Consider the following 13,096-nt stretch of genomic DNA (forward strand, 5'->3'; position numbering starts at 1 on the left):
TACACATTGATATTCTCTCTCCTTTCATGGTTTCATCAAGAAGCTCTTGCAACAAAGACACCGATCTTAGGGAGCCTTGAGGAAACCAGTCCTGAGCCCAATTCCAGGGAACTCCATCCATTGAGGAGGGTGGAGTCTCCACACCCAAGAGACTCTCAAAGACCTGAGTACATCAAGATCTGATTATTCCAGTGGCGGATTACTCATTCCCTTGGCTTTTCTTCCACTGGTTTTTCTTCAGTGGCTTGGATGAAAAATGGACCTCATCATTCTCTCCCAGCTCTGCCCACTATGGTCCTAAGGCAAGGATCACAAACCTCAATGTTTTTAGGGGCCCTACAGGTAACATAAATGGCAGGGTACAGATGGGTAAACTGAAGAGCCCATTTTATGCATAAAGGCATCACCTTCATAAATTAAATAAGTAAACCAACCAACTAACCACTGTCCAAGCCAACTGGCTCATTGGTCAGATTTGTCTCACGGTCTTAGAGTTTGTAATTTTTGTCCTAAGGGTTTTTCATTTCCTGTTTAGCTCAGTCTGAAAATCCAGTCCTGGAAGAGCTGTATTATCCCTGCCTCTCAGACAACCCATACTGCCTTTGTAGAATCCTCAGCAAGGGGTTAAGTTTCCCAAGTTGAATGCCTCAGCAAGGAAGCCCACTACTCCAGTTCATCCACAGGCATTTCATGAGCAGGGGCCACAGCCAGGCACAGCGGTGATCAAGGGTGATGTGGTCCCTGCCTTGCGGATCTCACTGTGTTAGGAGGATGAGATGGCCTGATGGCTCTGTCCTCGTAAGGCTCCTCCTAACACGAAACCCAAAGGTGTCCCCTGTGGGCCGGTCCATGGTTCTAGACCTTCCCTTGGGAGTCTCACAGAGTAAGGCCAAGCTCATTCACATGATAATGCCATTTAGAGCTTTCAAAGACACCTTCGGTTCCCTCTTGAGTTACTTTCCCTTGAAGGTTGGTGGGGGAGCCAAATCATTTGATTTTGTCATTTCTCATCTCCCGCATCTGCTCCATTATCAAGAACTATTGATTCTATATTCTAGAGGTGTCTGTAATTCATCTCCTTCTCTCCATATCCACTGCCACCATCCTAGGCCTCATCGCCAGGGTCTTGCCTCATCACCTGGGCTCTTCTAGGGTCTCCTGCCTGGCTTTTTGTCTCATGATCCTCCTATCCACTCTCTATCAGCAGCCAACTGACTAGGTTACACTTAAAACTTCCAGAGGCTCCCATTCTGTGTGGAAGTAACTGTTGCCCATGGAGCTTGACCATTAGGCTCTGTCTAGGGTTTCCCTTCACAGCACTCACCATATGACCCTTCCTCCTTCTAGTGGTCCAAATAGTGCCTAGTACCTCCTGCCACCAGCACTCATGCTCCCCCGAACAGTCATGTCCAACATGGTACTATTTGGAAATAGGGTCTTTGCAGATGTAATTAAGATGAGGTCATACTGAATTAGGGTGAACCCTAAATCTGTGACTGGTGTTCTTAAAAGGAGAGTATACTTGTCCTTTTAAGAAGGGCTGTGTGAAGATGGAGAGAGAAATTAGAGCCAAGTGGCCATAGCCAAGCAACTCCTGGGCCTAACAGAAGCTAAAAAAGGCAAGGAGGGATTCTCCCCCAGACCCTCTGGAGAGGGCATGAGACTCCCAGCACCTTGATTTCAGACTTCTAGACTGCCTTCATAATGTAGTAAGAAAAAACAGTTTTAAGTAAAAAGAGCATTTCTGAGCATTTGCTATGTGCTAGGCAATGGGCTAAGAAGATATATACACACATATGTATGTATATGTGCATATATGTGTATATATATAAATATACACATGTGTTACACATATATGCATATACATGTATATATACATACATATATTTTATTATTATTTTTAATTGTGGTAAAATGCATATAACATGCAATTTACCATCTTTACCAATTTTTTTTTTTTAAGATGGAGTCTTACTCTGTCACCCAGGCTGGAGTGCAGGGGCATGATCTTGACTCACTGCAACCTCTGCCCCCCAGGTTCAAGCAATTCTCCTGCCTCAGCCTCCCAAGTAGCTGGGATTACAGGTGCCTGCCCCCATGCTTGGCTAATTTTTGTATTTTTAGTAGAGACGGGGTTTCACCATCTTGGCCAGGCTCGTCTTCAACTCCTGACCTCGTGGCCCACCCGCCTCAGCCTCCCAAAGTGCTGGGATTATAGGCGTGAGTCACTGTGCCTGACCATCTTGATCATTTTTAAGTGTACAGTTTAGTGGCATTAAGTATAGTCACATTGTTGTGCAACTATCTTCACCATCTATCTCTGGAACTCTTCTGATCTTGCAAAACTGAAATTCTGCACCCATGAAACAATAACTCCCATTCTCCCCTCCCTCCAGCCCTTGGCAACCACCATTCTACTTTTCATCTCTATGAATCTGACCACTCTAGGTACCTTATATAAGTGGTATAATACAGTATTTATTTTTTGTGACTGGCCCACTTTACTTAGCATAATGTATTCAAAATTCATCCATTGCTGTAGCATGCATCAGAATTCCCTTCTTTTTAAAGCCTGAAATAATATTCCACTTTATGTATATATCACATTTTGTTTATCTATTCGTCCGTCAGTGGACCCTTGGGGCTGCTTCAACTTTTTGGCTATTGTAAATAATGCTTCTAGATATACAAATATCTCTTTAAGACCCTTCTTTCAATTATTTTGGGTATATACCCAGAAGTGAAATTTTTTTGTGTATATATATATACACATACATATACATACACATAGATATACATATATATACACACACACACATACATACATGCATATGCACATAAAACTTTAAAATTCCAATTTAGTCTTTCAATGGAGACCTTATTATATCCATCTTGTAGATGAGGTGCCTGAGGTTGGGAGGCCATGTGTAAATTTCATAGTGCTAGGCAGTTTCTCCATTCTCATGCACTTACATGATGACAGTGAAATTCTCCCAGAGCTTGGGATCAATGTGAATAACTGCACATCACCCACCACCACCCTTTCTCACTGGCTAGACCAGCCCCTGGCTCACCTCATTGTCTCGGTCCTTCTCTAGGAAATGGCGGGCCACGTGGCTGGGTAAGATATTCCGGAGCATGTTCTCATTGTGTTCCCTCAGCTCCTTCATCTCATTGATCTCCTCTTTGGCCTGCACTCGCCAAAGGAAGTCCAGGCGGGCTGTGTACTCCAGCTTCAGTACATGTGAGAGAAAGAGAAGAACCAGGTAAACTGAGGTGTAGGCTTCAGGTACACACCACTGGGAGGCAGGAAAGGCTTCTCTGGAACTCTTCACAAATGAAACAGAGCCTGATCTGAATATTTTGGGAGGCATCTTGTTGGAAGCCAAGTGATCAGAGAATGATTAGGTTTCACAGAGATGTGTGCCTGCCTTTCACAGCATTATTGCCCCTGTGATTTCATACTTGTTTGTGTGATTACCTGATAATGTTGGCGTCCTTTACTAGACTGTTGGTGTTGTTTGGTGTATTAGTCCATTCTTGTGCTGCTGATAAAAACATACCTGAGACTGGGTAATTTATAAAGGAAAGAAGTTTAATGGACTTACAGTTCCACATGGCTGAGGAGGCCTCACAATCATGGTGGAAGATGAAGGAAGGGCAAAGGAAACTCTTACATGGCAGGAGGCAAGAGAGAGCTTGTGCAGGGGAACTCCCATTTATAAAACCATCAGATCTCATGAAACGTATTCACTACCATGAGAACAGTATGGGGGAGACTGCCCGAGTGGTTCCATTATCTTCACCTGGCCCCATCCTTGACATGTGGGGATTATTACAATTCAGGGTGAGATTTGGGTTGGAACACAGCCAAACCATATCATATGGTCAGAGGTGCTTTTATCTGTTCGACCTTACATCCTTACTGTTGCAGACTGAATTTCTGTGTCCCTCTCAAATTCATATATTGGAGCCCTAACCCCCAATGTGATGGCATTTAGAGATGAAAGCTTCAGGATGTAATTAGGGTCAATGAGGTCATGATGGTGTATCTGTCAGGATAAGATTATTGCCCTTATAGGAAGAGACATGCAAACACTCGCTCTTTCTCTCTCCACATGCACACACTAAGAAAAGGCCAGGTGGGGATACAGCAAGCAGGTAGCCAGCCATCTGCAAGCCAGAAAAGAGCCTTCATCAGAAAACAAACCTTTCCAGACCTTGACCTTGGACTTCTCAGCCTCCAGAACCACAAGATAAATTTCTGTTGTTTAATACACTCAGTCTATGATATATTGTTACGTACAACAGCTGGAGATATGAATACGCTTACCATGTTGTAACATCTCTGGCGCAGGGCAGGCACTTAATATTTGTTGACTCAATAAATAAATCATAATAAAGCTAGCTAACACTTACATGGTGCTTATCATATACCAGGAATGGTTCTAAACAATATACATATATTAAATCCTTTAATCCATACAATAGCCCTAATAGGAAGGTATTATTATCATTTCTTATTTTACGGATAAAAAAATCAAAGCAAACATGAATTAGTAACTTGACTAAGATCACACATGAGTTAGTGGAAGCCAGGATTTGAACTTGATTCAAAAATCAGAATATAGAATCTGAGTTGTTAACCACTAGCTAATATAGAATAAATGAATGAACTCATAAGTGAAAGGATTACAGATTTAGTTACTAGACAGATATAGCTTAGAGTTCTAGTTCCACATTTACACACTTTAACCCTGGACTAGTTACTTCATCTCAGTTTCCTCCTCTCTGAAATTGATGTGAACATCAGTGACCATGCAGGGGTGGAAAAGGCATTATAGGAAGTTATAGATAAACACATGGCACATAGTAGGCACTCAATATACCTTGGTTCCCTCTTGTCCTAGCCTCTCCTCTCATAAGAAGGTGCACAGTGTCCTTTCCAAAGGATCTCACAGCCTGTTTTTACTGCAGTTCTGGGTATGTCCTTATTTCAGTCTTTAACTGTTGATGTGAACAGCATGCTGCCCTGGTACACACATGGTTAGCTGCCCTGATTTCAAGGGCTTAGACAGTTCAGATAGCTTATTTTCTCTTTTAAAAATTTTAAAGTCTCAGTGGATGGCAAAAGTATGAAAAGACCATATGCCCAAGGTTATCCATTCAGCAGAATTTTTAATAACAAAGGCTGAAAACAAACCAAATGTTCGTTTTGTTGGCTGAATAAACTTTAGTACAGAAATATCATTGAACATGATGCAGCTATTAAAAAGAAATGAAGACTATCTCTCCATACTTTGAGGAACTGGTCTCCAAGAGGAGAAAAGTGTATATAGTATGCTACCATTTATCTAAGGAAGATCGATCTTTCTATCCACATACATGCACACACATGTATTTCTTAATTAATTTATTAAAATATTAAAAATAGAAACCATTTTACATTTTATAAAATGGTTTCTATTTTAATCTATGAAATGACAAAGGAAGGGAATGGTGTGGGAAAATAGGGATAGAACTTAAACTTCTTTAATTATGTCTCGTTTTAAGTAAATAACTATAGAATCATTCCAATATTTTACTTAATTATCAAACTAAATCTATTCTCAAAAAACTCTGTAAAAACAACCAACCAAGCAGACAAACAAATGAGCCTACACAGAGAGGAACTATATCAGATGTTGTTTTGCACAATAATTTGATGACATGCTCCCAGAGGGAAATACCCTAAGGATAAAAAGAGCGCAACACGAATGTCAAAACTGTTTACAATAACCATATTATAGGTTGTAACAAGTGTATTATTGTACTTAGACTATTATAGTGAATCACAAGATAAAGTAAATGAGTAACTGTGTAGGTATCATTAAAACTGAAATTTTGGGGAAGAGAAAAGGGAGCTGCAGATATAAGATTGATGAAGTTGAGTCAAAAGCTTGTGGTCCTCATTATGACATCGAAGTATCACACTGTGAACTCATGATGTATAGATTTTCTAGCTCTGCCCACTGAAATCAAGTTCTAGAAACAACGAAACTTAGTAGCAATAACTCCCAGTGTCCAGATTATGGTTTCTACATATCAGTTCCTAGAAAAAAATTCCCATTCTTTTCAGAGGTGCCCAAATTATAGGTACCTTTAATTATGTCTTGTTTTAAGTAAATGACTTCATTGGAAGACTTTTTAACATGAGAAACCAGGATTCTATCAGAGACTACCAGGATTATGTCAAAACGATGCAAAAGCCAACTTGAATGAGCTCCCACTAGTCAAAGATGTGACACATTTAGCTTAATAAGACTAATAATTGCAATGAATCAAAACACAGAGAATATGGTAAAATGCATAGATTCAAAATTACGCTTAAAAACTAGAACCTCATTGGTCACCTCTGAATGATACTAAGGAAAAAACTTATGGGGGAATCTTATAGAAAACAAACTTGTAGAGAAAAAATTCAGCATTTATTTTTGCTTGATGAATTGTACTTCCAGGTAACAAATAGTGAGGAGATGGTTCTCTTTAATAATGTATGCCAGTTAATAAATTATGGAGGACTGATAGGATTAGCATATCACTGTATAAAATAAGTGAATATAGGCGATTAGCATAAGCAGCTGCTAACATCACAAAAAGATAAGGAGACATTATGTACCCCCTAATTGTAGTCTATAAAACTAACCAATTAAATATTTTGCAGAAATCATTGAACCTGAATCCCACCAGGCTTCTAGACATAAATACAGTACGAACAAAACAAAACAAAAACAAAGGACAGGGGAGTCTCTTAAATGCCTTAGAGAATGCAATCAATAAACTGTAAGAAAGAAATGACAGCTCTGGAAGGTTGAGTCTCTCAAGATCACCCATTCTTGAAGTGGAATTGCTAAGACTCAAGCAAGAATATTTGGTTCCAAGGCTTGAGTCTTTTCTTCTGAGCCCCACAATCTCCGGTGCCTGCCTTTATCACACCCAGAAGTTACTAGAGATAGGACCTCATTTATCTCTTTCTCCTTGTGGAGGCGTGGCTTCCTCTGCTAAAAACGAAGATGCCCAGGCAAAGCTCAAACCTCCAGGGCTGCTAGTGAATCAGGCACCTGGTGGGAGGCACCCGATTGTTTGCTCTCTCTGCTCAACGTAGAGAATGTTCACTTGCCTCAGAGGAGGAAGTGTTTGGCATATCATTTCCACATATATGCAAGATGAAAATTTCCAATTATTCAGTTACATAACCACCTCCGTTCCTCTGGAGATGTTTAATTACACATGCCCCCACCAGACGCTTCTGTGTACCAGGCATCAATGGGCATTATTCAGCCCCTATTAAAACTAGAGGGCCTCTGAGTCACAAGGAGAAACCGGTGGAAACAGGGAGCAAGCCCAGGAGTGGGTAGGCTTGATCAGAGATTAACAGGACCCCAAATGATGCTACAGATAGAGACACTTGAAGTGAGACAACCCTGCAGAAAGCCGCCCCTATCACAGGGAGGCAGTGGCACGTGGAGGAAACAGAATCGAACTAGGAGTTTGAGCATTTGGATTCCTGTTCCAGTCTGGCGTTTTTTACAGGCTTTGTGACCTCAGGGGACTTCAATCTCTGCTCCTGTCTTAGGACCAGATGGCTAACATCACCTGCCTTGTTTGTGTCATCGGCTTATTTTTAAAGTAAAATATTAATAGCTATCAATTTTGAAAACTTATTATATGTGGGAGCCACTGGAATAAGTATGTTACAATTATATTCTCATATAACACCCTAACAACCCGATGAAGTAGAACTTGTTATTATCATACCCATTTTACAGGTGAGGAAATTGAAAATCAGAAAGTTAATAAATTGTTGAAAGTCACATAGCTACTAAGTGGCAGAGTTGGGGTTTGAATACTATCTGCCCAATTCCAAAGCCTGTACTTGTAACTGCTATAGTTATGAGATGTGATTATATAATTTCAAAACCCTTTGAAAGTTAAAAATGAAAGGGAAAAATATCAGATGTCACTTAAACCCAGTCACTCAGACTCACTAAATAGTTACATACTCGTACTTTACCTATAATCTTAATACAATTAGGTTATCTGCTTTTCCAGGATAAACGGAGCATAGGATAAATCAAATCTGAATGTTATTAGGGTACCATTTGAGGAAGGCACTGACAGGGCACAAAGTAATTCCCTAAGGTGACAGAAGAGGCAGAACCAGTCTTCTTTTTATGGAATGACGACCCTCACCCAGAACTTGTTCTCTCAGCTATTTTCGGGGATTTCTGACTTGTCAATTTAAAACCTGTGTAATTGAGTGAGCATATGTTTGTCTGTAGGATTATGGACTTGTCTGAATCTGTCTTCATAGTTCTCAAATGGATTGTCATTTGTATTTCAGACTAAGGCATTCTGCCCTAGAAATGAAAGCTGTCAAGTAGCAGAAGACAAGACCCCAGACCTCATAGATGGCTGGAAAGACCTAAAAACAGGAATTCTAGAAATGGCTAGCCTTTGACACTTGGCCTAGTGTTTCATCATAAATTCAGGCAAAATGGGAAAACAAGTGAAAGCATATTGCAGGATGCAGTGCCCTGGGTCACTGTGTTCGTATGCACACAGCGTCTTTGTTCTGCTCTGATCAGCCTAGTGAAGTAGAAAGGGTAGGCTTTGAAGACAGATCAGGATTTGGATTCTAGTCTTCCTGCTTACTAGCTGAATAGCCTTACTTTCATCATCCATAAAACAGGAGTAATAATAACTTCCATTCCAGGTTGTTGATAGGATTAAATGAGAATAGAGAGAAAGTGCTAGGCACATAGTAGGAACTCAATAAATATTAATTATTTATTCATTTCCTTCACTTGCCAAGTTTTAATATTATCTATTTTTTCTTGCCTATACTGTACAATCCCCATTATTACAAATAACTTTAAATACGTATCTCTGTGTTCTTGGGGTTTTGGGCTGTTTCATTCCTGTTTTCTCAGGGTTGTTACCTCTGTTTCCATGGTGATTTCCCAGCAATGTGTTTCTATTTCTGCCCTGGCTGACAGTCTCCTTGCTGTGCTTTCCTTCTTTTCTGGTTATGGTTTTTGAAGTACACACAGACCACAGAAAGATGGACCAAGATCCAGACAAGAGTGGTGAGGGAGGCAGGGCCTGATTTCTACCAGGTGGTGAAAATCTCCCCAAGCGATGAACATTCATGGGTTGAAGTCTACCTGAAGAAGTTCTACTGGCCTTTGAGAGTCCTGCCTAGATGCTCCCATGAAGAATAATTTTCTTTCTCGAAGTCCCTAGCCAAGTCTGTTTCACACACAACATGTTTGCATTATTTGGGGTCAGCTCTACTCCAGGAGACTGGACCAGAGCTGGGGTTTTGTACAGTTCTGCCCACAGTGCCCACTCCCGATTCTGGTAAAGAGTAAGGGCTCGTCGGCCGGGCGCGGTGGCTTAAGCCTGTAATCCCAGCACTTTGGGAGGCCGAGACGGGCGGATCACGAGGTCAGGAGATCGAGACCATCCTGGCTAACACGGTGAAACCCCGTCTCTACTAAAAAATACAAAAAACTAGCCGGGCGAGGTGGCGGGCGCCTGTAGTCCCAGCTACTCCGGAGGCTGAGGCAGGAGAATGGCGTGAACCCGGGAGGCGGAGCTTGCAGTGAGCCGAGATCCGGCCACTGCACTCCAGCCTGGGCGACAGAGCGAGACTCCGTCTCAAAAAAAAAAAAAAAAAAAGAGTAAGGGCTCATGGAAGGTGGAACTCATATGGCAGGCATTGTATATAATTAGGACAGATCTGTAATGAAGTCTTTTCTAGAAACAATGCAAGTTAGTGCACAAAATTCTACACACAATAATCTCAAATGCTTCCTCAAGACAGCCCTATTTAGGTATTACTGATTTATTTTAGAGTTGAGGAAACTGAGGCTCACGGAGATAAGTAACCTGCCCAAGATCACACACTGCTGAGAGTAAGAACTGTGATTAGAATCCAGGCTCAGCTGAACCTAAATGTTTACCTAATATAGTACACAACTTTTGTAGTAATAATTTCATCCAGGCAACAGAATTGGGAGAGATCCCAGTTTGTCTTAGGCAGAAATTGAAAGCTCTTTCACTAGATGATTTTTTGAAAGAGATATATCCAAAGGTCACCAAAACCACATTGTTTGCCAGATCTTCTCCAGCTTTGTTTTTCATTAGGTGGTCTTTATTAGGAATTGATTCATTAAGAATCACAACTTGCCACAGTCAGCTAAAAGTTATTTGCTGCAAAGAGCAGCAGAGACCAGAGACAAGAAATGTCGGGTAACAGAGCAGTCAGAGCAAAATGTTAGATCACCTGCTGTCCATGGTAGAACACAGCCAGGAGGAACATGGCCATCAGCAGCAGCGACGCCTCCTTGGTCCCCAGGAAATCTCTGTTGGAAGAAAAAAAGGCACTGATAACCATGGGGGCACTTCAAGGAGACCCATGAGAAAACTGAGGTTCAGAAATGAGTGGTAAAAAAAGAAAAACACACATCTTTTCAGCACCTATTATGTGATAGTGGCTGCTCTAAGGGTTTGCACGTTGGCTAATTCAGAAACCAGTTGATCCCCAAGGGTATGAGGTGACCCAGAACACATACGGTGAAAAAGATTCTAGAGTCTAGCGTCCAGATGGTACACTCACATTAATAATAATGTCTTCTATGCACAAAACACATTTTATAGATTTTAAATAGCCTTTATACTTTCCTATTACAAAATCCATGTGAAGACAAGCAACTTTCCTCCCCACGTTTTTAAACATTCTGTTTAACAGACCAGGGTGTAATGCTTGCTATGTGGCAATCTCAATCCTGAGTGCTTTCATGCTTAAATCCTTATATTAATTCTATGAATTGAACACTATTTTAATTCCCATATCAGTTTTCTTAATCCTTATATCAGTTCTATAAGTTGGGGACTATTGTTACCCCCTTTTAATTATTATATCTTTTGATAAAGCCTTTGTTTCTTTTGTGCCCTCTCTTCCTTGAGTAAACCCCAAGTCTCAATGTGCAGTTTTTGTGGGGGCACAGGCTGGAGTGCTTCTGTCCTGGGCTCTCCCGGGCTCTCTAGGAGACCACACGGAAAGGCGGCTGATGATGGTCAGTGGTAAGGGTATATTTAAACACTGACGTGACTTTCAGACTTCAAAGGAATTCAGAAGGTGGCCAGGGAAGCTGCTGTTTTATTCAGAATGCTTCCTTTCATTTTGGTTCAGTGTGAGGCTTTCCTCAGGACAAGCTGGAGGCCAGGAGGCAAAGGGTTAGTGGAAGCAACATTGGAATTGGAAATAAACTGTCCCTTTGACGGCTTTGATTGCTAATGAAGAAAACCCCAAATGAAAATGCCCAAGTACAACCATCTCCATGGATGTCGGGACTTGCCTTATATCACCTGGTGTCCTATTTCCCCCAGGTTTTTCCATCTCAGGTAATGCCCCTTCATCTATTCACCCAGGTGCTTGAGCCAAAAGTCAAAACAAAACTAGGATTCAGTCCTCATCACCTCAGCCCCATCTAACCCGTAGTTAAATCCTGCACCCTCTACCACCAAAATACATCCCCAGTCCATCTGCTTCTTCCCATGTCCCCCTCCACCACCTGAACATGGCCACTATGATCTCCAACAGCCTCCCAACATCACTGTCTACAGTTTATTTTGTACATGGTTGCCAGAATACTTTTTACCACTAAAACCAGATCATGCTACTCCCTTGTTTAATCTCTTCCCAACCACAAGCACAGATGTACTTGGAACTCACTCAGAAGTAACTCTGGTGTGGCTTAAGGAAACAATGGAGCCATCACAGACGAGACGCAGTGTCTAGAGGGAGAAGTAGAGTACGCAGCAAGGTGTTATACCAGGGAAATCTCAAGTTTTCCCTTTTCTGTTCTTGCCGGAGACCAGCAGAAACAGCCCAGGGTCAGGGAAATGGGGGCTTAGCACCAGCTGCCAAGACCAGCTTTTCGTCTAGTTTTATGCTAAAAAAAAACTTCCCAGCTTATACTGGGCCGGGCACAGTTCAACTCATCAGGATTGGACAGGGACTTAGGAGTGAAAATGTACATTCTTAGGGAGGTATTATGCATATGAGGATTAAGAGAACCAAATAACTCTGTGGGCTGGGACAAGAGTCAAATCTGTGAATACCTTGGAGAAAAGATGCTAACAATAGATGATACTAATTATTATGCTTCTATAGCCTCAGAGAAGCACATAATTATTGAGCATCTACTGTGTACCAGGCATAATATTCTGGGATGTAGAGATGAAGAAGGCACATTGTCTCTGTCCTTGAAATATTAAGAGAAGTAATCAAATACACAGATAATTTTATAATATGATACACTCCATGGAAAGGGTACATCCTTGTTGCAACAGGAATACATGGGGAAAAAAGCAACCCAGGCTGGGTGTTCAGGGAAGGCTGAAGAGCTGAATCCTAAAAGACAAGACTTCACAAGGAAAAGGTAGGATGGGTTCTCTAGGTACAGGACATCTATTTTGCTTAGCTTGTTGGTTTATAGGTCTCTAGTATGGGGATAAAAAATAAATGTCATATATCATGTTTGAAGCCACATGTAGGCTCAGGAGGAGAGAGTGCTAACAGAGCTGTCCACTGTGAGTGCTAAAGTGAAGAGGGCTGGACTGTGAGCCACACACTGTCACCCTGCATTTTAGGGCTGAGGAATCATCCATCTATCCATGAATCCATGAATCCATGAATCCATGAATCCATCCATCCATCCATCCATCCATCCATCCATCCATCCATCCATCCATCCGTCCATCCATCCATCCTTTTGTTCCATCCTTCCAGCCATCCACAGTCACCATCAGGCTTATTTTGAGGACATAGACACAATCCAGTTCCATCCTTTTATTCTTTCATGTCACTTAATTCTCTAGCCTCTGAAGTTTGGGGACTCTTGAAAAAAGATGAAAGACATGAGGTTTGGACTCTTGAAGATCCAAGTTCCAATATCAGCTTTTCTACTGACCAGTTGTTTGACCTTGGAAAAGTCATTTGACATCTCTGAGCCTCAGTTGAATGTATCTAATAGTGTTCACCTCT

At 41.4% G+C, this 13,096-nt stretch overlaps 1 protein-coding gene across 3 annotated transcripts in view; it reads right to left on the bottom strand.

The window, feature by feature from the left end:
• Positions 1-13,096, bottom strand: part of ADCY8 (adenylate cyclase 8) — a 265,567-nt gene that overhangs the window by 24,634 nt on the left and 227,837 nt on the right. For all 3 annotated transcript variants that reach the window (XM_021942625.2, XM_009213592.4, XM_021942626.2), the window contains 2 exons: positions 10,331-10,409; positions 3,075-3,233 (listed from right to left, as the gene is read on the bottom strand). In XM_021942625.2, coding sequence (XP_021798317.1) covers positions 3,075-3,233; positions 10,331-10,409 — 238 coding nt within the window. The remainder of the gene's footprint in view (positions 1-3,074; positions 3,234-10,330; positions 10,410-13,096) is intronic.

This window comes from Papio anubis, chromosome 8 (assembly GCF_008728515.1).
Source record: "Papio anubis isolate 15944 chromosome 8, Panubis1.0, whole genome shotgun sequence".
Classification (NCBI taxonomy): domain Eukaryota; kingdom Metazoa; phylum Chordata; class Mammalia; order Primates; family Cercopithecidae; genus Papio; species Papio anubis.